This window comes from Ovis aries, chromosome 15 (assembly GCF_016772045.2).
Source record: "Ovis aries strain OAR_USU_Benz2616 breed Rambouillet chromosome 15, ARS-UI_Ramb_v3.0, whole genome shotgun sequence".
In the NCBI taxonomy this organism is placed as follows: Eukaryota; Metazoa; Chordata; class Mammalia; order Artiodactyla; family Bovidae; genus Ovis; species Ovis aries.
In genome coordinates this window covers 52271033-52297547 of record NC_056068.1, presented here as the reverse complement: position 1 = coordinate 52297547, position 26515 = coordinate 52271033, and the positions used below count along the sequence as shown (strand labels likewise).

The window sequence follows — 26515 nt, the reverse complement described above, 5'->3', positions numbered from 1 at the left end:
TATGGGAAGGAATAATTAGCTGTCTATTATGTAACAAGCTGGATTTTGAATTCAGCAAGAAAAATATTCCCTTTAAAACATGTGAAAGACTCAAAGACATAAATTTCCCAGAGCCACTCTCTACAGGACTGGAGCTTAAACTCAAGCATGTCTGGTGCCACCGAAGTCTTTACAGTACACCTCAGAGTTCCTTCTGAGGCCCAGAAAGAGGAAGACTTGACCAAGTCACATGGCTTATTAGTGGCAGAGATAGGATTCCCATTTACACCTGGAAAAAGTCCATGGCAAGGACATACACAGAGACACAGTGGAAAAAGACTGATAGTAAACAACTTCAGCCTTCTGCCATGATTTTGAATGACTAGAATTTTCAACATAATCTCTTATTCAATCTTCAAAATACAGAGTTGACCCTTGAACAACACAAGAAGAGGGGCTGGGTTTGAGGGTATATGTGTGTGTAACCCTTCACGCAACTGAAAATTTATGTATAACTTACAGTTGGTCCTGCATACCTGTGGGCCCTCCATATTTGAGATTCCACAGAGGCAATTTCAACCAATCATCAATTGTATTAAGTGTAGTACACCTGACCCTTCCACAACACAGTATGAACTGCATGGGTCCACTTATACAAGGATTTGTTTTCAAAAGCAAATATTACACAAATGTAATGGTAAATAAAACAGAAGTGGAATTTGGTAGAAGCTGCAGACACTAAACCATGGAATATGGAGGGGGCCAACTGTAAGTTATACCTGGATTTTTCACTGTGGGGAGGGTCGTCACCCCAACTCCCTGTTGTTCAAGGGTCTATGGCATTCACTCTCAAAAAAAAAAAAAAAAAAAACCCACGTATAACAGGACTTGCTCAGTTAAACCATTGCTGTTCAAGGGTCAACTATATAGGTAGTATGTGCTTGGGACTGGTTGTCAATACTGAATTTGAAGGACATCTAAGTGTGGTATATAAGTGGACCATGCTTTTAAAAGAGCTATTTATTACTTAAAAGTTTCCTCTCTAAAAGTAACTATTTCACAGTATAAAGGAAAAAGTTTTTCGTAACCAATCAAAGGTGTTTCCTCAAATCTGACATCAAGTAACGTAACAAGAAAGTCTCATCAGGTTAAAAAAATTCCAATTACCCAATTATGGAGAAATAGATTTGCTGGCAATAAGTCTAGCAAAAATGGGAAAATCGACATTCACTCAGAAGTGCTCAGGTCAAGGGGCTCAAAAGTGGCATATAGGGGAAAGGGAGAAAATGGGGGAGGGAGGGAAAGAGAGAAACCACTTCCTAAACCTGTGCTGTAAAGAAAACAGTAGGGAATCTGAAGTCAGATTAGCCTGTTCCTCTTGTTAATATCAAGACTTAGAGCAGTTGCTGTTTACTCTCTACTCCAGACATCCCTTTCCCACTTCCCAACATTCTCTATTCCCTAAAAGAATTCCAAATAAACAGTAGCTAATAAAGATCTTTGTTATCTCTCCTCCACCCCAAAAGAATGAATCAGAAGTGGTCTAAATCAGTCACAGTAATCCCATTCCCTGCTGCTAAGTCACTTCAGTCCTGTCTGACTCTGTGCGACCACATAGACGGCAGCCCACCAGGCTCCCCCGTCCCTGGGATTCTCCAGGCAAGAACACTGGAGTGGGTTGCCATTTCCTTCTCCAATGCATGGAAGTGAAAAGTGAAAGGGAAGTCGCTCGTGTCCGACTCTTCGCGACCCCATGCACTGCAGCCCACCAGGCTCCTCCATCCATGGGACTCTCCAGGCAAGAGTACTGGAGTGGGGTGCCATCGCCTTCTCCAGAATCCCATCCCCTACTGTCAGTGATTAGTTTTAGGATATATGTGTGAACCAGTTCTAGACAGAGACTTAAGGGAAAAACCTGCTGGGGAGTTTTCCATTCTAGGGGAAAAAAAAAAAAAAACAGGGACAAGCTAAGTCAGGAAAAGGTCTTTGTTTCTTCCTTTTTATTTGGAAAGACAGAATAACGTTAAGGCGCAAGTGGAGTTGCAGCAGAGCAGCCATCCTGCAACCATAAGGTGACCAGTAAGAGAAGGAAAAGCCAACATTTCTAAGGATGTCAAAAGAAAGGATGCCAAAAGTCTGGGTCCTGATTGATACAGCTGAATAACTGAATCAACTCTGAACTTCGTATTTATAAAAAGTATTACTTCAATAAATAGTTTTTCTGCTTAAATCACAAGTTGTTAACAAAAAATTAATTTCACATTAACGTAATATTGTTAATCTGAATTTGAGGAATTTTGTAGGCTGTGTTTAAATAGTAAATATATTTAAATAGTTTTCTAATTATATTACTCTTATACATAGGAATTTATCCCTTGTTTTAATTTGTACATATTTAAGTAATATTAAATACAATATTAAACAAGTCTACATTATGTAATATAAAATATTAAATGCAACATATCAGTACTTTCCATTGGAAATATTTTTCATTCAAAAGGGATTTATACAAATTGAAGAACATACTTCAAGGAAGACTCAACGTCATCAAAATGTTGATTCTAAGTTAATTTACATATTTAATATAATGCCAATAAAAATACTATTAGGCAATAGTCTAGTTGATTAAAAAGTTTACATGTAAAAAAAGTAAGAGGAGCCAGGAAAATCCTGAAAGAGAATGAAGGGGAAGCTATCCCTACCATTTACTGAACATATTAAAAATGCCTCTCTGATTTAAAGCATAGCAGCGGCACATAAACAGACTAATGGAAAAGGAAAGAAAATTTGTAAACAGACCCAAATCTACATAGATATTTGGTGTATGATAAAGAAGTAATTTTAATTAGCGGGGGAAAGGACTAATTTTTACTGAGGTGAAATTCATGTAACGGGGTAAGGATAAAGACTTTTAAAAAATTGTGTTACACAATTGGACCGCCTATGGATAAAGATTAAAATGGCTTCCTAGGTGGCTATAGTGGTAAAGAACTCGCCTACCAATGCAGGAAATGCAAGAGACATGGGTTTGATCCCTGGGTTGGGAAGATCCTCTGAAGGAGGAAAAGGTAACCCACTCCAGTATTCCTGCCTGGAAAATGCCATGGACAGAGGCACCTCGAGGGCTACAGCCCATAGGACTGCAAAGAGAAGCAACTCAGCATACAAGCACGCAAAAGATAAAAAAGATACATCTGTTCACTTTGCATATCAAGATAAACTTCAGATGGATGTAAAAAAGAAAGCATACAGGTCTCAGGGAGAAAAACATATGAATTACTTTATAACCTAGAAGAAGGAAATATCTTTCTGCAATCCAAAATCCAGAAGCAATGGGTTTTTCTACAGAGGTCTGAGTATATTAAAATTTTAAAACAGAACTTTTTACATGGCAAAAATTATTATAAGCAAAGTAAAAGGGCAACTTGGAAAAATATTTTTTAACACTTATAAGGAAAAAAAACTCCTAATATATAAAAGGCTTTGAAGCAATTCCATTCTTAGGTTATATCCAAAGAAATACAAACATTATTTCCACACAGAGATTTGCATATGAATGTTCACAGGATCATCATTCATAAGAGCAAAACACTGGAAACTCAAGTCCAGCAACTGAAAAATAACTACATAAATTGTGATATATCTATACAACGGAATATCATTCAGCAGGAAAAAAAAAAAGAATGAAGTACTAATAAATGCTACAACATGAAAATACTACGCTAAGTGAAAGAACCCAGTCACAAAAGGTCACATATTGTATGGTTTTATTTATATATCTCCAGAACAGGCAACTTCATGGACACTGAAAATAGATTAATGGTTGCCAGGGGCTAGGGGAAGGGGATGTGACGTGAACAGGTAAGTAGTTTCTTTATGGAATGATGAAAATGTCCTGGAATTAGTGATGATTGCACAACCTTGAACATACTAAAAAATCACTCAACTGCATACTCTAAAAGGGTGAATTCTACAGTATGTGAATTATAAATTAACTGTTTGATTATTAGCATAAACAGATTACTCTTTTAGTAACATAAGATTTAACTCTTTAAGTAACTTAATATGCAACCTTGAGCAAATCACTCCACTTTGCCCTTTATTTCTCTATCTGTGGTAAACAGCCCCTTAAAGCCTTCCTAAGAGGCCCTGATATTTGTAACACATTTAAGAAGTTGAATGAAAAACTGTCTGATCAGATATGAATAAATACACAGCTTGAAGGGGAAAAAGCTAACATAAGATACTGAAAGAAGTGCTTCTATTTCTTAAAGAATGAGCCTTTCTCATTGTTCTTAACATAATCTACTAGTTACTATTCCTTAAGAGCCTGTGTGTCAGGAAGCATAACTGCTTTTCATATATTATCTCGTTCTCACCGCTCTAAGGTAAGCAGAAATATCCCAGTTTTAGAGTTAAGAAACAGACCATGAGAGGTTAAATGACTTAACTAAAGTAAATTCAAGCTAGCCTTCAAACTCAGATCATTATCACTTCAAACAACCATCTCTTTTGCACCAAAGTATAACGAGAACTGGGCTCCAGAATCACTGTGGATGGTGATTTCACTGCAGCCATGAAATTCAAAAACAACTGCTCCTTGGAAAGCAATGACAAACCTAAACAGTGTATTAAAAAGGAGAGACATCACTTTGCCTACAAAGGTCTGTATAGTCAAAACTGTGGTTTTTCCAGTAGTCATGTATGGATGTGAGAGTTGGACCATAAAAAAGGCTGAGCACCAAAGAATCGATGCTTTTGAACTGTAGTGCTGAAGAAGACTCTTGAGAATCCCTTGGACAGCAAGGAGATCAAACTAGTCAATCCTAAAGGAAATCAACCCTGAGTATTCATTGGAACGACTGATGCTAGAGCTCCAGTGCTTTGGCTACCTGATGTGAAGAGCCAACTCACTGGAAAAGACCCCGCTGCTAGGAAAATATTGAAGGCAGGAGAAGTGGGTTGCAGAGGATGACATGGTTAGATGGCATCACTGACTCAATGGACATAACGTTTGAGCAAACTCTGGGAGAAAGTGAAGGACAGAGGAGCCTGGGGCGCTGCAGTCCATGGGATCACAAAGAGACAGACACAACTTAGTGACTGAACAACAACAAGTAAGAACAACAATAGTAACAAAAACCCAATATAAATCTGGGTTTCTGAAGTCTTGTTTCTGCCACTTAAGGATTCTGTGATATTAGGCAGGTCAATGAACATATGACTTTTGAGTTTTCTCAATAAAAGAAAATATTAACCTTTGCCCCAACTTACCACATGGAATAATATAAAAAAGGGACTAATATATATGTCATTTAAAGCACTATAAAACTGTAAGAGATAATTGTAGAAACAAAGTACTTACTATTGATGAACCAAAACTATACTGAAAAATGACTTACAGTCTCTCTAATCGTAATGGAATGTACTAAAATAGTGACTTTCAAAACACCCTTAAGCACACCACAGGATATAGACTAAATGTTTGTGCCCCCAAAATTCATGTTAACTCCTAACTTCCAATGTTACTTTTGAAGGTGGAGCCTTTGGGAGGTGATAAAGTCATGAGGGTGTAGCTCTCATAAAAGTGATTAGTAACCTTATAAAAGAGACCCTACAGAGCTTCCTTTCCCCTTCCCACAGGTAAGGACACAGTGGGAAGACTGCCGTCTATGAACCAAGAAGCAGTCCTCACCACACACAGTATCTGCTGGTGCCTTGATCTTGGATTTCTCAGTCTTCAGAACTCTGAGAAAAAAAATGTGGTATTTTTTTAATGGTAACCCTAACAGACTAACTCCAGTTGCAAGCAGGGCTCTAAAGTCAGAGTAGTTTCAAAAACTTTTAAAAAGTTCAAAACCACTGTTCTGAGCATCATCTACTGGCATCTATCAGGGAACAATAAAACCAGGCTTTCAGGCCTTACCCAAGAAATAACATACATAAAGCTACTGCCACAATGCCTGGCACACAATACTAACAAAAACAAAAAAGTAATTGCTATTATAGCTTTATCCAGTAATACTTTGGAATTACCAAATCCAATTGGAAAAAAATAAATTATGGAAACTCAAGAAAAAACAAAATTTCAAAACCACCCTGAATATGCAAACACAGCTAAACAAGGTTTATTGAAACTAAAGGCAAGAGATTATGAAAAATAGTTGAAAGAGTAAGTCATATAAGATACTGCCAAAGGAACAGGTCTAACCTGAGAGTAAGAGAAAGGCTGGGGAGTGGAAAAGATGGGAAGATTAAAAAAAAGCAACTGAGAAGAAGTTAGAAATAAAGGATGATTCGAAACTGGCAGAAGTGACACTTTATAAACTAGGACTGACTAAAAAAAAAGGAAGACTGAATCCCAGGGTATTTGCAAAGGAATAAGACACATAACTCAAATTAACTATTGCCAACAATAATAATTATGAACCCAAAAAACACAATGGGTCTCAGAGTCCTGAGATCCAAGTCCTTAGTGGCCCTACTGCCAAGCTTCTAGGAGGCGTAAGTATGAGGAAGATCTGCATTTCAGTTTTCTCATTTATTAAGAGAATATACTACTCCCTGCTTCCTAGTTTACCTAACAGAATTCTCCAAGGCTCAGTTTCCTCAACTATATGGTGAAGCAGTAAGACCATTTCAAAGCTCTCTTCTAGTTTGATGACTCTAGGGAAGGACAGTCATTATCACTAACATTAAGGTTACATGAGGCATAACTATGCTCCAATAAGGAAGTAAAAATTCAGGAAAATAAGCCCCTTGAGGAACACATAAAATTCACCAATATATGCTCTTCTTTCCACAGTACTATAAAGCAGCATCTTTCTAAAGAACTTTATTTTCCAGAATAAGCAGTTAACCTAAATTAAGAGGATCAAACCATCTATTTAAAGAGGTTAAAGTGAAAGTCACTCAATCATGTTCAACTCTTTGCAACCCCATGGACTGGTCCATGTAATTCCCTAGGCCAGAATACTAGGGTGGGTAGCCTTTCCGTTCTCCAGGGGATCTTCCCAACCCAGGGATCAAACCCAGGTCTCCCACATTGCAGGAGGATTCTTTATCAGCTGAACCACAAGGGAAGCCCTCAAAGAGGTTACTGCTGCTGCTGCTAAGTTGCTTCAGTTGTGTCCGACTCTGTGACCCCAGAGACAGCAGCCCACCAGGCTCCCCCGTTCCTGGGATTCTCCAGGCAAGAACACTGGAGAGGGTTGCCATTTCGTTCTCTAATGCATGAAAGTAAAAAGTGAAAGTGAAGTCGCTCAGTCGTGTCCGACTCTTAGGGACCCCATGGACTACAGCCCACCAGGCTCCTCCATCCATGGGATTTTCCAGGCAAGAGCACTGGAGTGGGGTGCCATTGCCTTCTCCGTTAAAGAGGTTAAGTTACTAACAATTAAGCTAATCAGTAGATTTTAGTACATGTGCTGCCCCAAGTGGATGCTAATCAGATTTTACTCTCTTAGCATTTTTCTTCAGTTCTTCATCTTCAGAGAACTTGTTTTGCCAAAACGAGAAGCTAAGCTCTAAACTTATCTGAAGCACATATGGTTATTAAAAGGCTAGTATTTTTATGTATTTTCACAGAAGAGCACAGGAATACTGAAAAACCAAAGTTTAGATTAAGAAAGGCACCAACTAAGATACATATTAACAGTAAATGCTACATTAATTTTATAGTCCAGGTTAATCTTCCCCAAATAATCTACCACAGATCAGCTTGCAGATCCTCCATGATCATGTTACAGCCCTACCTTAGTCTTCCAAAGTCAAAACAATCTTCATTTTACCTTACATGCAGCCTTCTGCCACCTCTTCGTACTGTGTGCGTTCACTGACCTACCTTTTACCTTCATCTGTCAAGGTTTTCTCATTTTTCTACTCTGACCCATGGCCAGGTCTCCACTTCAAGTTTTTGTTTCCTTCTCCGGTTTTTCCAACCATTCTCACTACCCCTCTACCCTACTGTTTTAATCTCCTTTCTCTCCATTCCTAGGACCTGTTTTCACAGCACTGTATCTCCTATCTTTGTCTCCTTTTTGGTAAGCTTTTGTACATGTTACTTCTTCAGAACCTAAGATTTTTTTTCTCTAGTCCTTATTCCAAGAATATCTATCAATCCATCTCTAGAATTCCAAACACACTCTTGATTACCACATACCTAAGTATTTTTTCTATCCCTTACAGTCACTAGTCTCCAGAATCCTGTCTGATTCTACAAACACACCTCAAAACCGACTACCTGATCAATTACCTATTTTCTAGCAATTACCTCTCCCAGGTGCAACTCATTACACTCTCTCTCCTACATCTTAGATCCCCCAACCCGGCCCAGTCATTCAACAACCTAAAATTCCAAATGCCAACACAGCTCCTCCCATTCGAGCAAACAGTGGTTTCCCTCAAAACATTTTAAGATGCTACTCTCAATACTTCACTGAGTTTTATCAGACCAGTACATAACTTCCACCAGACCTACCTGCCCTGCAAAAATCAATTGCCCAAATCTTCGTCTTTAACCTTTCCCAGACCTTCTGTCTGCAGTAAGCCATTAGTTAAACCCGTTTTCTACTCATTTCTCAATCTCTGGAGCCCACACTCACTCTCTAAATCCCTGCATGCTCTCTCTCATCACTCCTCCCCTTATTCCCTACCCTCACTTCTCAGCACATTCCTATCACCCCTACCCCTAACAGTCTTCCTGGCTATCCTATCACCCCTACCCCTAACAGTCTTCCTGGCTATGTTCTCCATCTTTCCTTAGGCCTATTACCCACACTTTCTCAGCATCCCTTAAGAGACCTAATCTCTAAGTCACTTGCTCACTCCCTGAATATGCCTCTTCACCTTTAGAAACTCTCTCCAGAACCTTCTGCTCCCTAGTTCTCTTTCCTTCTCCAACCCTACCTCAGGTGTCCCGTTTCCCCCAGCTTCTTTCTCACAGTTTCTCACAGAAACTAGATAAAGATTTACTCCTCCCAAATCTTTCCCTAGTTCTCCTCCTAATTTCCCTCAACTTTTCACTCAGTCATTTCTCATTTCCCTCAACCGTCCCTGGAAGATTTCCCTCCACCTTTGTCACAACTCTTTTTCCTTTTCTCAAGCCTCCACCCGTTCTTCTGAGGTGCCTCCTTCATCTCTTAAACTATCTTCTCAGCTTCCTCAATCTCTGCCTCATTCCCTTCTCCCTCCAATACTATTTGTCCTCTAATTTCCAGTGACTTGGCGCCTCCCCTAGTCCCCAGATCTGCCTTCTACTTCATGTAAAGGTCTCCAGGCCGCCGCCAACATTCTCTCAATCCTTAGCCTCCCTTGCCATGCCACTCTAAACGCCGAGAGCCACCATTCTCCAACGGTCGGGGCCTGGCCTCTAGGGAGAAGGGGTACGGGTCACGTACCCCATTCGCATCTTGGCTCCGCTCTGACTGCCCCCGCTGCCGGGTAGCGGAGGGCGAGAGGGCAGGCGCCCAAGATGCATACTCTTCTCGAGGGCCGACATGAAGGGGAGGCCGCAGGTAGTCGAACAGTAGCCGAAGCTTCGTCCCAAGCTAAGCGCGGCCCAACCGGTCACAGCTCACTCCCCTAGCGACGCCCTGTAGCCTTTAGACAGCACCCAGCTACCGGCAGCACCGCCCACCGGCTCTGTAAACTCCACCCCCTCGCCCCAGCACTTCCACCGGAAGTGCGCAGCAACACTCCACAAAGGGTGCTGGGTAACGGAGTCTCTGACCCTTCAGACCCCTACCGGAGAACTCCACGACCTTCGCCGGAAAGAGAAGCGCTCCTATGTACCCTGGGCAATGGAGTCCGCAAAGAGCGCGTTCTGCGCTTGCGCAGTTGGAGGCGACCGCGTTCAACCCTGCAGAGGTAGCGTAGCAAAGCATCCTGGGTGTTGTAGTCTACTGGTAGGAAAGCGTCTTGGCGCCTTCTTTTCCCGTCGCTTCCCAGAGACTGTTAAAGAAAGAACCACTTCTTCCTGCCTCCCAGGCTGCCCAGCGGCGCCGGTTGCTGGGGAACGCCAGCGCCCTGGGAAGGGATGGCGGGAGGCTACAGCTTAGGTGCTGGAGCCGTAGTTGAGTTGGTGAAGAGCTCGGGGTCGTCATGAAGCAACGGAAAGCTCAGGGGCCTGGGGGCGGCCGTAGCCGCAAGAAGAGAGGTAATCTGGACGACCAAAGGTGGAAGAAAGCTTAGTTGGGCGATTGGGCGGAGTTCGGGGAGCGGGGCGCTAGGCATTCTAGGAAGACCTCCCACAGCCGCCTGTTAAAAAAGGGGGGAAGAGGATTGCGGAGGGAAAATAAACCCAGGGCATCGGAAGGTTAAAAGAGTGCATTTGACCCCCCCTAGAATGGAAACGGTATAGGGTCTTGACTAGGGGACAAAGTGGGTGAATAAATGGAATGAGGGGAGGGCTAAAAGGAAATGCTTCCAAAGGAAGAGAACAAAAAAATTGTAGGTTTTGTTTTGGCTTTTACTTTTTAAAAATTGAGGTATAAGTAACATATAACATTATGTTAGTTTTAGGTGTACGTTTGGAGTGGATATTTGTATATATTTCGAAATGATTGTCAGTTGTCTCGTTAGCATCCTTCACCATACATAGTTACAATTTTTTTTTCTTTTGCAGAGAACGTTTAAGATCTACTATTTAGCAGCCTTCAAACACACAGTACACTACCATTACCGTCACCAAGTGTACCTTAAATCCCCGTGACTTAGGAATGTTTTTGATAAGCGTGTGAGGGCAGGAAAAGGGGATGTAGAGCTTTGCGGGTCCGTATGGGACTGGAAGGAAAACAAGTTGGAGAGTGTGTCGGTAATCCTAATAGGCAAGAATCACGTTTTAGGCCGTAGCGAATCCCCCCAAACTAGCACACAACAGAACTCGATAAATGTTAGTTGAATGACTGAGGTGTGAGGCAATCATGAATCATGAAGGGCTACAGATGGGAGTAGAGAAAAGCCAGTTACAGAGGAGAGAGAAAGAAAGACTGGGGATTGACAGTGTGATAGGAGGTGAGGGTATGAAGATCTCTGAAGGATTTGAGATGGTGAAAGTGTTTAACAGGACTTTATCAAGTTAGTCCACTTAAGGAGACCAGGGGAATGTTAGCTTCAGCAAGAACAGTCACCCTAGGAACCCAGGGCAGATCAGGAAACAAAATTAAATCTCTGCAGAGCTGCCTCAAAACAAAAACTGGGTGACTCTGCCTTTTTACATTATAGGCAAAGAGGTATTTGGAATAGTGATATTGCCTTAGGCCACTGGGTTGAGGACTAAAGCTGCAGTCTAGAAATGAATCTTATCTGCTGTTTAAAGATAACTAAGGCAGTTTTGAGGCAATGTGTTTCCTTCCAGGAATGATGCAAGAGATGAAACAGAAGTGTGAAAGTGTTCAGTGCTATGCTACCTACATCAAACCAAAGTAGATTTGGTTGATAGGAGGGAAATCAAAATTGAAATAACATACTAATGTCCTTCTCACTATACCATCTGCATGTACAGTAATAGTCATGTACACGCCTGTATATAATTTTTATATTAAAACTAGTTATTCATAAATATTATGGTGAGTCATCACTCAAGAAAGCAGAGGGGGTGTTCTCTTAGAAATCCAAAGAATTAGTTATATAAATTTCTGATCTGGTAGACTTCAGGGTATTTTCTTCTTGAGGCATGACCACTCTCCAAAGGAAAAGTGAGAATAGAAAGGTGTGTATAATATTGGAATGAGTTCTTAAACTTCCTGTAAGTCATGGTTAAAAGATACTGTGAAGGGGAAGACGATCAGGGTCATTAAAGGAAAGCTGTATAGAAAGTCAGGGTTAATTGCCTTATTTACATGTTATTATCGGTCTAAAAGCCATAAATATTATGAACATGCATGCTAAGTCGCTTCAGTCATGTCCGACTCTGTGTGACCCCATGGACAGCAGCCCATCAGGCTCCTCCGTCCACAGGATTCTCCAGGCAAGAATACTGGAGTGGGGTGCCATTTCCTTTTCCATACTTACTATAGGGTTGGCCCCAAAGTTCATTTGGTTTTTTTGTAACATTTCATGGAAAAACCCCAACAAACTTTTGGGCCAACCAATATATTTCCAGGAAGTGACATGCTATTCACAAAGTGACCTGAATTAGCTGGGGAGAATTGACCTTCTCTCACTGCCAGAGTTACATAGCACTATGCTAAAGAATAGTGGCGGAATCTAAAGCTGATACTTTCTGTCCTCATTGATTATATGATATTGGCAGGAAGAAAAGACACAGTTTAAGGTGAGGTCTTTTATGGAAGCACTGAGTTGTATGGTGTACATGTCATTTGTGAATTGACAGGAGTTGATGCTGTTTATATTTAGTGACAGTTTTAAAGTATGAGAATTATGTAAAAATAGCGTCTTTTAAAACTGGACATTGCCATAATCAGAATAGCAGTACTTGGAGGAAAAATTTCAACTACTTCAGAGGTTTTTTAAAATCTATATACTGTATCGTTGTAGTTTTCATTTAGTATCTTTCAGTTAAAGAAGCGTATGTCTTAAGTTGGTGTGTTCTTTCCTCACAGTAACCTGAATCCAATCCTGAATACTAACTAGTTTTCAGGGTGGCTTAAGTGACCAGATAGGTTATTTTGTGGTCTGGTTTGCCAGTTGCTTCTTCTCGTATATTAGGATAAATAGAATTAGCCTTCTCTCTGTAGAGATTAAAATGTTTTTATGTGTTTTTCATTCAAAAAGCAGATTATATGTTTTCTGTATTTAGACTAAATTTTGACTTTATTCTTGGATTCCTCCGCAGGTTTAAGTGACATTTCTCCATCTACAAGCTTGCCACCCTTGGTTGAAGGCCAGCTACGCTGCTTTCTGAAACTTTCTGTTAACAAAGTCATATGGAAGATTGCAAAGCCTCCTGCTTGTGTACTTGTCCGGGTGAGATGGTGGGGAGAAACATCGGAAGGAACCCTCTTTTGTCCCAGAGATGCATTGCAGACTGAACCAAAAGCTGTGAGAACAACTACACGTTACGCTATTCGCTGTGGTCCGAAGCAGTTTACCTCTTACCTAACAGGTATGTTTTTGTCTTGTCAGTTCATCTGTAGGCCTAATAAGAAGCATGTAGCTATGTCGTTAACAGTAGGTATTATTATGTTCCTAGCAGCTGTGACACTGTTAGTTATTGAGGATTCAGAGATGTTATAATTGCCACCATTATTTTGAGTATACTATGTGCTACCAGTTGATCCATATTATTTCTAATCTTTAATAACCCTGAAAGATAGATATCTTCTCTGTTTTGTAGACAGTGAGACCAAAGTTCAGAGGGATGAAATGAATACTCTATATAAGGTTCTATAGTTGATAAATGGCAAAACTAGAATTTGAACCCACTTCTCTCTGACACCAAGACTCATTCACTTGTCACTACGTTGTACTTCTTTAAGTAATAACTATAATCTCTACTCTGGAGCTTCCATTATACTCAAGGAAAAAAACTACTAATAATAAGGATATAAAATTTACTAATAGAAACTTTAGTAATAATACAAGATAATACATGCTAAATACCAATTGAGTGTTTTAGTGAGTTAGTAGTACAGGTTTTCAGAGAAGGGAGAATCCCTCTACTGGGAACCAAGAGCCAAAATTTCATTTCTAGTCAAGGAAGGCATTCTGAATATACTGTGTTATTTCTCTATTCAAGTCAAACTTTCATATAAACATTTTAGATGGTGGACTTACCAAATCAATTCAAAGTCAGTGAAAAGCATTTATCATGCAAATATTGTTGGGCTAAGAATACAAGAGAGCCAGAGGCGAATTAAAGATTATCTTGTGCTTAAGTTTACATTATTTCCAGAAGAAATTTTTGAAGACATCAAAATATAAAGAAAATTCAGTTATTCAAAAAATATGTATGGAATACTTAGCGTGCATCAGACATTGTGCTTAGGTGCTGTGGAGATTATAAAAATGAATCAAAAGATTTAATCCAAATGGTATTGAATTCTAACCAAATTCACAGAGAAGTTTAGTTATGATGTTAGATAGAAAGTGATAAGAGCTTTTAAAAGATACCCATAGATATCTGATTAAGAAAATTAATGAGACATAGGTGAGCCTGGCTGTTAATAAATAAGCAACAAATATTGATAGATTTCTCATATTCTATACATGCACATTATTTTATATTCTACAGAGCACTTTTATACTTATGCATAGAATTTCCAGGTAACTTACATGATTAGATAAGTCAGGGACTGTGATATGTTAAGTAATTTGCCTAAAGTCATAAAACAGCCATTAAGCAACTGCCATATAAAAGGATTCTGTGCTATGTGTTTTATTTACAATACTACGATTCCTCACAGCCATGATACAGGTATTGTGATGCTTATTTTATAGACAGCTGTGGCTTTCACAGAAATAGACTGTGAATATCAGAGCCACAACACAATCACAGATCTTGTAATTGTAATCCAGTGCTCTTTTCACTACAGCATTCAACAGATGGTGAAAAAAAATCATTTTCTCAACTTTGGTAAGAAAATATTCAGAAGTTACACTGTTCTGAAATAATCTCAAATTGCATATGCATGCATTGTATTTCTCCTGCTATAAATTGGGTCCGTGAAGGTGTTAAGTCAAAGGAACCAATTGAAGAATCCAGTTAAGGAGTTTATTTCCATTCCTTTTGGTTCTAAGTGCTCTCAGCATTTCAGTCCTCCAGATATTATTGAGGAATAAGTAATAAAAATACTCCTGAGAAGCAGGGACCAGCTGCTGCATCTATATAAGAGAAGCCCTTTGTCCAGTTCAAAACTAGATATGGTGAGAATTTAAAAACTGAGAATTGTTACTTTTTTATTTCAAAACTAAAGCCTGAATCCTTGCCAAATATGTAAAAAAAAAAAAACAAAAACTCTCTTAAAGGTATTTTCCTTATCAAATAGTTGATATGCTAACTATTTCTGTGTGATTTTTTTTCCCTCCATTTGAGATATTTGTCATTGCTTTTCTTTAAAACTTTGTTTTTTGATCTTGGGTTCACTCTTTCCCACCCCCTGAATGATATGGTAATACATAGTTTATTTGAAAATAAAGTGATTTTTTTTTTTTAAGTAAAAACATTTGGTAATGTATACTCCTCTGCCCACTTCCAAAAAAAAAAAAAGTAAATGAAAAATGTCTGCTGATGTTGTTATAACTGTTTCTGATTAGATATGGCTGTGCTGGTGCTGGAAGTAATCACCAAACTTGAACATCTTCCAGTTGGTAGAGTTCAGATCAGTGGACTAGCTCAGCTTTCTCCAACCCATCACATCGATGGATTTTTTACCATTGTTTCACCAGCATCTAAGAAACTTGGAGAACTCCAGGTAAAAATATCATAATTCTCTGCTACATAGAGTAAAACTTTAGGGGCACAAATATTTGAGTCTGTTTGTAGAATGGGAAGGTACATGACTCCCAAATGCCATGCAAATACTGACTCCATGCCTTTGTTCTTACCCAGTGACTGTTTTGTACTTATTTCCCACTTATCCATATCCTCTTAGATCTTTGCTGCCCATCTCAAGTTCCAAGAATCCTTTACAGCTCCTACTGTACTCATTCTTCTCTGTGCTCTCTATTAATTTTATAACATGAATTACATAATCATTGTTCAGTTATAATCTTACATAGTCTCCAAAATCATGTATCTGTAGTTTCCTTTTACTTTCCTTCCCTTTTAGTTTATAGATTCCTTGAGAGACAGGACAGTATTTTCTACTTTCTTTGTTTTTCCCACACCTCCTAAGGTAGTGACCAGCAGTAGTAGCTTGTTTGACTCATTTAAGTGGTATCTTTGATGTTCATTCATTGATTCAGCCTACATTTCTTTGATAGTTTATTATGTGCCATTAACTTAGGATAGGGAGATAAGAGATAGTCCTTTCAATTAGTTTTCCAAAGTCAGGTAGGATGAAATAGAAGATAGTAACAAATAGAACACAGTGTGATACATATATAGTAGATATATGTACTGGATAGTGGGAAAGAACATAGAAGGGTCCCTTTCTGAGGGAGACTGGGAGTTCTTCCTGGAGAACTCTGAATATTCAAATCCTTGAGAAATTTGGTGAGTTTAGTACTTTGTCAGATATATTCTAAAATATGTATAGAAATTTAAGAAGATATTTAGAAAGCAGTTCGAAAAAGAACATATAACATTACCAGATTTAAGAACTTGTTACAAAACCACAAGCACATAATTGTGTCAAAGGAAGAGAATAAAGTCCAGAAATAGATTTAACTACATAAAAGAACTTGGGCTTCCCTGGTGGCTAAGTGGTAAAGAATCCGCCTACAATGAAGGAGCCTCAGAAGACTCAGGTTCAATGCCTGGGTCAGGAAGATTCTCCTGGAGGGAGAGCATGGCAGGCCACTCTAGTATTCTTGCCTGAAGAATCCCATGGACAGAGGAGCCTGGTGGGCTACAGTTTGTAGGATCACAAAGAGTTAGACACAACTGAAGAAACTGATTTGGCATGCATGCAAGTGAAAGAACTTAGCATTTTCTATACTCTTTATCATATTTTTATTTATAATATTATTGAAAGATAGTGACACCTTATAGTGGTAACTTTGTGGTAAAATGAGACTGGATTATTCCTGCTTTTCTCATATGGTACAAAATTGCATCAGACCAGCAAAAACAGTTTGGCATTGTGTTTCAAGAGCCATAAAAATGATCATATATCATTTACCTGAATAATTCTACTGCTAGGGACTTATATTAAGGAAATACCATAAGAACTGTACAAAAAAGATCTTCACGACCCAGATAATCATGATAATATGATCACTAATCTAGAGCCAGACATCTTGGAATGTGAAGTCAAGTGGGCCTTAGAAAGCATCACTACGAACAAAGCTAGTGGAGGTGATGGAATTCCAGTTGAGCTGTTTCAAAACCTGAAAGATGATGCTGTGAAAGTGCTGCACTCAATATGCCAGCATATTTGGAAAACTCAGCAGTTGCCACAGGACTGGAAAAGGTCAGTTTTCATTCCAATTCCAAAGAAAGGCAATGCCAAAGAATGCTCAAACTACCACACAATTGCACTCATCTCACATGCTAGTAAAGTAATGCTCAAAATTCTCCAAGCCAGGCTTCAGCAATACATGAACCGTGAACTCCCTGATGTTCAAGCTGGTTTTAGAAAAGGCAGAGGAACCAGAGATCAAGTTGCCAACATCCGTGGAAAAAGCAAGAGAGTTCCAAAAAAACATCTACTTCTGCTTTATTGACTATGCCCAAGCCTTTGACTGTGTGGATCACAATAAACTGTGGAAAATTCTTCAAGAGATGGGAATACCAGACCACCTAACCTGCCTCTTGAGAAATCTGTATGCAGGTCAGGAAACAGCAGTTAGAACTGGACATGAAACAACAGACTGGTTCCAAATAGGAAAAGGAGTACGTCAAGGCTGTATATTGTCACCCTGCTTATTTAACTTATATGCAGAGTACATCATGAGAAATGCTGGACTGGAAGAAACACAAGCTGGAATCAAGATTGCCAGGAGAAATATCAATAACCTCAGATATGCAGATGACACCACCCTTATGGCAGAAAGTGAAGAGGAACTAAAAAGCCTCTTGATGCAAGTGAAAGAGGAGAGTGAAAAAGTTGGCTTAAAGCTCAACATTCAGAAAACGAAGATCATGGCATCTGGCCCCATCACTTCATGGGAAATAGATGGGGAAACAGTGTCAGACTTTATTTTTTTGGGCTCCAAAATCACTGCAGATGGTGACTGCAGCCATGAAATTAAAAGACACTTACTCCTTGGAAGAAAAGTTATGACCAACCTAGGTAGTATATTCAAAAGTAGAGACATTACTTTGCCGACTACGGTCCGTCTAGTCAAGGCTATGGTTTTTCCTGTGGTCATGTATGGATGTGAGAGTTGGACTATGAAGAAAGCTGAGCGCCGAAGAATTGATGCTTTTGAGCTGCGGTGTTGGAGAAGACTCTTGAGAGTCCCTTGGACTGCAAGGAGATCCATCCAGTCCATTCTGAAGGAGATCAGCCCTGGGATTTCTTTGAAAGGAATGACGCTAAAGCTGCAACTCCGATACTTTGGCCACCTCATGCGAAGAGTTGACTCACTGGAAAAGACTCTGATGCTGGGAGGGATTGGGGGCAGGAGGAGAAGGGGACGACAGAGGATGAGATGGCTGGATAGCATCACGGACTTGATGAATGTGAGTCTGAGTGAACTCCAGGAGATGGTGATGGACAGGGAGGCCTGGCGTGCTGCGGTTCATGGGGTCGCAAAGAGTCAGACACAACTGAGCGACTGAACCTGAACTGAACTGAACCGAACCATAAAAATAGAGGAAAGTAATACATTTAGGACTGGTTATGGAAATGCACGTCTAATATTGAAAAAATTCAAACAATTTCATTAGACAGTATTACAACCAAAGTCTATTAGTGGAATATTTTGTTTCCATAAAAGATGAAATTATGTAGTTATGACTGTGTAGCAACATCGAAAAATTATTTTAGATTGATAGCAAAGAGAATTGAAAGTGTACTCGTGTGTGTATGATCAGTGACTAGGGGGGAAAAAACGGGAAAATAAAAACAGTTGAAATATAGAATTCTAGATGGGTTCTTTCCCTATTTTTTAAAAGATCTATGCATTTATTTTTGAGTGTGCTGGGTCTTCATTGCTGCACACAGGCTTTCTCTAGTTGCAGCGAGCGGGGCTACTCTCTAGTGGTGCACATGCTTCTTAGGATGCGGTGGCTTCTCTTGTTGAAGAGAACCTCTCTTGTTGGAGTGGGCTTTTGGCGCACACGGACTTCAGTTGTTGCAGCAGTTGAGCTCAGTAGTTGTGTGTCAGGGGCTCTAGACCACTGGCTTGGTAGTTGTGCACAGATCCAGTTGCCCTGTGGCATGTAGAATCTTCCTAGACCAGAGATTGAACCTGTGTTTCCTGCATTGGCAGGTAGACTCACAACCACTGGACCACCAGGGAAGTCTTCTTTTCCTATTTAAAAAAATTAGATATACTTCACATGCCATAAAATTCACCCTTTTAAAGTATACAACTCTGTAATTTTTAGTATATTCATAAGAATGTGCAACCATCATGATTATCTATTTCCAGAACATTTTTATCACCGCAAAAAGAAACAGTATACCCATTAGTAGTCATTCCCCTTTTTACTTTCTCCATCCCCTGGCAATCACTGATCTACTTTTTGTCTCCATAAATTACCTATTCTGAGTATTTCGTGTAAATGATGTAATATGTGGCTCTTTGTATCTGCCTTCTTTGACTTTTTATAATGTTTTAAAGGTTCATCCATGTTGTAGCATGAAGCAGAACTTTATTCCTTATTGTAGCTAAATAATATTCTATTGTATGGATATATCACGCGTTGTTTATCCATTCTTCAGTTGGTGGACATTTGGACATTTTTTTCAACCTTCTGACTTTTATGAATAATGCTGCTATGAACATTTGCATACAGGTCTTTTGTGAACAGATGCTTTCAGTTCCTTTGTATATACCTTGGTGTAGAATTGTGATCATGTGGTAGCTATTTAAACTTTGAGGAACTGCTGGCCTGTTTCCTAACTGTTTTCTAAGGTGTTGGATCATTTTTTTCCCCTTATTTGAATGTCAGCTGATAAAATAATACTATGTTTTTAATTTAAATATCATTGGATTTGTTTGAGAATTGTGTTTATAGAGTCTTGGAGATAGAGGTCAGATTTTGAAAGATTATGGAATAAGTACATGCATAGTAATTACAGTGAAGAAGTAGAAATAACAGAGACTTCTATTTTCCAGAGAGATAGTGTAACCTAATGGATATAGCACCAGACTTGGACATGGAAAAATTGGTTGGTGTTCATTTGTACTCTCTGAGTTTCAGTATCCTATTTTATAAAATAAAGATCATAACATTTACCTTACAGCCTTGTTGCAGGGATTAAGTAATATGAAAAAAAATATGGAAGTACTTAACATGGTGCTCAGGCATATGAGAGGCACATATAAAATTTACTTGAATTGTAGAGGAAAAGATTGATAGTGAGTGGTAGAATTGAGAAATTTGTTGATACTTTAGAAGAGGAATTGGCACACTTTGCCTAGTGGTCTGAATCTGGTTTTCTAACTGAAAGTTTTCTTACATTTTTAAAGGGTCATTAAAAAAAAATTGTTCAATAAAGCTGAAAATATTTACCCTCTGCCCCTTTACAGAATGAGTTTGCTGACCCCTTGTAGAGAGTAAGAGACCCGATTTGTAGACCAACAGAAAAGCAAGTGAAGAAAGATACAGAAAATAAAGGAGGATAATTAAGCAAGGTTAATTATCTGGAAAAGGTCAGTTTTCATTCCAGTCCCAAAGGCAGTTTCAGAGAATGTTCAAATGTACAGTTGCACTCATTTCACACACTAGCAAAGTAATGCTCAAAATCCTTCAAGCTAGGCTTCAATAGTATGTGAACTTAGAACTTCCAGATATACAAGCTGGATTTAGAGAAGGCAGAGGAACCAGAGGTCAAATTGCCAACATCCATTGGATCACAAAACTAGAAAATTCCAGAAAAACATCTGCTTCATTGAATACTGTAAAGCCTTTGACTGTGTAGATCACAACAAACTGGAAAATTCTGAAAGAGGTGGGAATACCAGACCACCTTACCTGCCTCCTGTAAAACCTGTATGCAGGTCAAGAAGCAACAATTAGAACCGGACATGGAACAATGGACTGGTTCCAAATTGGGAAAGCAGTACATCGAGGCTGTATATTATCACCCTGCTTATTTAACTTATATGTAGAGTACATCATGCAAAATGCTGGGCTGGATGAAGCGGAAGCTGGAATCAAGATTGCTGGGAGAAATACCAATAACCTTAGATATGCAGATAACACCACCCTAATGGCAGAAAGTGAAGAGGAATTAAAGAGCCTCTTGATGAAGGTGAAAGAGAAGAGTGAAAAGGCTGACTTAAAACTCAACATTGAAAAAACTAAGATCATGGCATACAGTTCCATCACTTCATGGTGAATAGGTGGGGAAACAATAGAAACAGTGACAGACTTTATTTTCTTGGGCTCCAGATTTACTGCAGATGGTGATTGTAGCCATGTAGCTCACTCCTTGGAAGAAAAGCAATGGCAAATCTAGACATCATATTGAAAAGCCAGAGACATTACTTTGCCTACAAAGGTCCGTATAGTCAAAGCTAGTTTTTCCAGTAGTCATGTATAGCTGTGAGAGCTGGACAATAAATAAGGCTGAGCACCAAAGAATGGATACTTTGAACTGTGGTGTTGGAAAAGACTCTTGAGAGTCCCCTGGACATCATGGAGATCAAACGAGTCAAATCATAAAGGAATTCAGCCCTGAATGTTCATTGGAAAGACTGATGCTGATGCTGAAGCTTCAATACTTTGGCCACCTGATGTGAAGAGCTGACTCATTGGAAAAGACTCTCATGCTGCAAAGAATTGAGGGCAGGAGGAGAAGGGACGACAGTGGATGAGATGGTTGGGTGGCATCACCGACTCAACAGACATGAGTTTGAACAAGCTCCAGGAGTTGGTGATGGACAGGGAAGTCTGGCGTGCTGCAGTCATGGGGTCACAAAGAGTTGAATGCGACTGAACTGAACTGACTGAAATACAAAAATGAATTTGCAAAATAATATCTTAGATAAATAAGATATTAAAAACAGTGAATATTCTTTGGCTCCTCAACCAGGAGGGATTAACATTTCTTAAAATGTTAATAGGGGGAAAAAGAGATATTAACTGGAATAAGTCAGGTTTGATAGTCATCCATATTATTTATGTATCAATACTTCTCTTTTATAGAGTTGTGTTCCATTGTATGGATATTACACAGTTTTTATCCATTTGCCTTAGATAAAACAAGGAAGATATCTTTGCCTTGTTCTTGTTCATGGGAGGAAAGCATTTGGGTCTTTTCACTGTTAAATATGTTAGATGCAGGTTTTTCATAGATGCCCTTTATCATTGAGAAAGTCCCAAGTTTTCTGATAATTTGATCATAAATGAGTATTGTATTTTATCATACTCAATTGTTGCTAGAGGTTAAAGGTGAGAAGATATGACTACAAAGGGAGTATTTTAGGGGTGATGCAGGTGTTCCATATCTTAAATATGGTGGTGGTCACTTGCATCTAAGCATAGTTTTGGCCTTTCTTGTTGGCTCAGCAGTAAAGAATCCACCTGCCCATGCAGGAGACACTGTTTCTATCCCTGGGTCAGGAAGATCCCCTGGAGGAGGAAATGGCAACCCACTCCAGTATTCTTGCCTGGGAAATCTACTCCAGCTAATTTTTGCCACATTGCAATGGGGACCCAGGATTGTTGGAACTTCTGATTATTCGAGAGAAGCCAGAAATTCAAATTTTTACCTAAAATCTGTTTTTTAAATCACTGTTAAATAATTTTTAAATCTTCACAAATGCTATATTGACCAGCATAAGTCTGAAAAATAGATACACTAGTTTTCTCTCTCTAATACTGATATGTTGTAAATGTAGAAGATGACTGTGGGCAGCTTAGTGCTAAAGAGAGCATTGAGTCATTGAGAGAACACTGAATTGTGTTCTTAAGGATATTTTATTACACATGTGTGAATCATGTGGTATATTCAAGGCATTTGTGGATGGCATGGAATTTAGAAAAGCTGTGATATGTTTGGGCAGTAGAATGATGGTCTGGCAATGGCACCAAAAAGGAGTAAGTCAACCTCCCTTATCCTAGCTAGTAAAAGAAGTAGTTTCCTTTGGAGAAACTTTGGGAGAAATGAGGATACTTAAAGAAAGAGATGTTCAGTTAAAGTGTAAAGTGATAAGGTAGTATGTATCCAATAGAAAATCTACAGGGCTCAGTGAAGGGGTTGTCAAAGGAGCATCAGGATGAACTTTGATTGGGGCAGAGCATAACTGCTGTGGACTGAAATGAGGATCTGCCAAGATGAACACAGGAGTGTATTGGGTATACTGTATGGAAACAGAAGGGTTAGGAGTCGAGATCGCTTGGACTGGTAGGAATTGCTGGAACAGTATTCTGTTTTACACCTGCAAAACTTGACTCATGCTTTTTTCTCTGCCTGGAATGTTTTACCTCAGTCCCTGCTCAACTTTATTGCTCATTCATATTTAAGGTTCTGAACTCGAGTGTTTATTTTTCAGTCCTGGAAGCCATCTCTAGCCCTTCTTCCTCACTTCTTCCCCAAGCCCAGACCCCTCTTTCCTGTTTTTGCAGCACCCAGTACACATACTTATTCTTAAAACTCATCATTTTATATTAAAATTACTTCTTGTTAAATTTCCCTACAAGATGGCTTCCCTGGTGGCTCAGATGGTAAAGAATCTGCTTGCAATACAGGAGACCCAGGTTCAATCCCTGAGTTGGAAAGATCCCCTGGAGAAGGTAATGGCAGCCCACTCCAGTATCCTTGCCTGGAGAATTCCATGGACAGAGGAGCCTGGTGGGCTGTAGTCCATGGGGTTGCAAAGAGTCGGACACTACTGAGCAGCTAACCCTTTCACTTTCACAAGATACTCTGATCCTGTGGGTCAGATTCCATGTTTTATTATCTCTTTGCCCCAGGCAAGTAGCACAGAACTTGGCACTGAACTGATCTCAAAAAATACTTGTTAATTGAACAAAGGAGTTAGACCAGCACCTGTATTTTCATTGTAAAGTAGGTGTGGCGGGTACCTGGACTTGCCTTTTTTCCCCCCTCACTGGTAATAAAGACCTTTGAGTTGTTTCGTAACTAGTTCAAATTTTTTAAGGAAAAAGCAAAACTATGACCAGCCAGTAGGTCATTGTTAATGCCAGGGACTCTATCTTTATTCTCAGTGTCTCCTTTGTTTTTAGAATACAGTGGCAGTCTTCTGGCAAGTGATGAATGGTAGGGGACAATTTTCTGACGCATTTGGGCAGCCAGGATTTTATGTGATCCTCTTAGAGCAATGACTGCATGAAGTATTTATCCCACTGCATTCTGGTCATTTGTAGAAAATCTTGATGAATAGATTTGAAGGACTTTGTGCTACCTTCATGAACAAAGTTCTCATCAAGACCCAGGTGTGTTTATTGAGTCTCTGCCTTGACAATTTCTCCACACAAATCACTCCATTGACTTCCTAAAATGTTTAACTGCAGTCTTTCATTTTGGCCTTAGGCCATTTATCATTATGTAACTCTCTTCGGCTCCTCTAACAACTCCTCTGCTTTCTGTGTCATTGTAGCCTAACTTTCAACACTGCTCTTCTTTTCTTTGGGGGAGTACATTATTCAGTTTCTTCTCTAAAGTTTTGCTTTAGGCTGTTTTACTTTTTACTCCCCCATTGGACTTTGTTTAGCTTTTCGGAGAACTGGAGAGTTTTTCAGTAGAGGGCCTGAATTCAGTGGAGTGAGATGATAAAAATTCAAGAAAACTAAAAGTTTACATCTTACTGTTCTTCCTCTTCACCCTGCCTCCTCCCCAGCATAGAACTAGGGCCTTATTTTTCTCAAATGACCAGCAATAAGGATGCAACAAGTTGTTTTTTTATTTGTCAGACCATTAGTCATTGTGTGTACTAAGTGTGTGCTTATTCTGATTAGTCTACAGAAACATGAATAAGACAGTCCATGCCTTCGAGAAATTCATAATCTAATTAGGATAACAAATAAACTGAAAGTACAAATACCTCCTTTAAGCATCTGCTTTTTTTTAATCTTCAAATTAGGATAATATACTTTAATAACAATTATATCATCGCATCAGCTTCTCTATGTGAGGAATGTAGCACAGTTTCTGGCCTCTTATAGTATTCAATAAATGGAGGTTATATGAATGGATAGATACAGAGTAAGTAGAAAAATGGAAAACGGAGTGGCCATAACGTCTCTTCCTAGACACAAAAATGTTTTCCTAGAGGAAGTAATACCGGAGGAGATCTGCATATAGAGGCATAAAGGAATGAAATATAAGGTAAATTTAGAAAACTCTTAAGTAATTAGTAAATCTAGGAGAGGGATGGGGAGGAGAGCACAGTGAGAGATGAGACTTCTGATGTAGGCAGGAATTTGAACTTGATCCTATAAGAAATGGGGGTCATTAATTAATATTAAACAGTTTAAAAATTAATCAATGCTAAAAAATAAAACTTCTAATACATGTCTCTTTCAGGTCTCACTTGCCCTGGAGCCTTTGTCAGAAACTTATGACAGCTATAATCCTCTTCCTACCACAGAAAATGTGCTTTTATCTGAGCAGGGATTCAGAGAATATTCTGAAGCAAGCAATACTCAATTTCTGGTTCCATCAAGGATCCCTACTACCAAAACTGATGGAAAAGATTTAGCAGCTAATAGCAGTAGTTCAACCCCGCCAAGGTAATTACCACACCTAATACCAATCAGTCTGTCAGCTAACTCCCACTGAATGCATAATTTTTGTCTTTCATTTGAGGTTGCTTAAAAGACTAAAGGTAGTCATTTCACCAAATAAGTATTAAGTACTCACTGTTTCCTGGTGCTGGGCATAGAAATTAATAAGAGGCAGTTCCTGTTTTGAAGAAGGCTCATAATCTAGTGAGGAGGCCAATACACAAATAAATAAGTATGTCTAAGTCATATAGAGATGCTATGATAGATGTGCAATGAGGGAAAGAGGGGAAAGGCAGTGTTTTATGAAAGGGAATGAAGGAAGAAAGATAGATTTTGATTTTAAGTAATTATCAGGCATTTGCTTTGTGTCACGCTCAGCACTGAGCTCTTTGTTTCATTGTCTCACTTTAGCCACAACCATACCATAGGTAAAACATCTATTATTTATTTCATTTGGGAGATGAAAATAAATTTACAAAGTCTGAGCTACACTGCTATACGCCAGTGATCCCCTTTCTGTCTCTGATGAAGCATAATGTTACCATGACGGTTAATATACTGCTGAAGTTCTCCTTTATTTTAAAACAGGGGGAAAGACCACTTGTACTTTGCAGAGAACTCTGATACAGTAAAGGACTCTTTCTCTGGACTTCAGCACCATCTTAATTCAGGACAGAGTTTAGAGTCTGTGACTCTGAAAGGCAAAGCCCCATGGAAGCAGATGTCCCTTCTCAACAGTTCTGAATTCCAGCCTCAAATTAGCACAGTTGCCAAGAGTCACAGTGACTCATGCGTTCTTTCTTCAAACAACCCCCCTACGAAGGACCTTCTTTCAGGTATGAATGTATCTGTGAACTGAGACTAAGCTATGTTTACTGGGACTCTGCTCGTTAAGCAACGTACAAAGAGAAACAAGACTTCTGTTTGAACTAAATAGGCAAATAAAAGTGAGTAATCTTACTAGAGTCCAGAATCTCTAACCATTGCATGGCAGCTCTATTAAACCACTGAATTAGTTATAAATAATTATTGGGTGCTTATAATTTTAAGTTTAGAGAAGGCCATTTAAAGTGAACCTGAGTGTGCAAGAAAAGTCTTTATCAC

At 39.2% G+C, this 26515-nt stretch overlaps 2 protein-coding genes across 12 annotated transcripts in view; one reads left to right on the top strand and one right to left on the bottom strand.

The window, feature by feature from the left end:
• The window catches only part of PPME1 (protein phosphatase methylesterase 1), a 51047-nt gene extending 41464 nt beyond the window's left edge, over positions 1–9583 (bottom strand). For both annotated transcript variants that reach the window (XM_012096032.5, XM_004016317.5), the window contains exon 1: positions 9378–9583. In XM_012096032.5, coding sequence (XP_011951422.2) covers positions 9378–9478 — 101 coding nt within the window. In that variant the 5' untranslated portion in view covers positions 9479–9583. The remainder of the gene's footprint in view (positions 1–9377) is intronic.
• Positions 9584–9999: 416 nt separating this feature from the next.
• The window catches only part of C2CD3 (C2 domain containing 3 centriole elongation regulator), a 121515-nt gene continuing 104999 nt past the window's right edge, over positions 10000–26515 (top strand). For 8 of the 10 annotated variants that reach the window (XM_060400014.1, XM_060400012.1, XM_060400008.1 and 5 more), the window contains exons 1-5: positions 10000–10135; positions 12776–13045; positions 15196–15353; positions 25212–25417; positions 26000–26247. In XM_060400014.1, the coding sequence (XP_060255997.1) occupies positions 10081–10135; positions 12776–13045; positions 15196–15353; positions 25212–25417; positions 26000–26247 (937 nt within the window). In that variant the 5' untranslated portion in view covers positions 10000–10080. Of the gene's footprint in view, positions 10155–12775; positions 13046–15195; positions 15354–25211; positions 25418–25999; positions 26248–26515 lie in introns of those variants that run through there. The other 2 variants (XM_060400009.1, XM_042232756.2) reach the window with 2 other exon arrangements.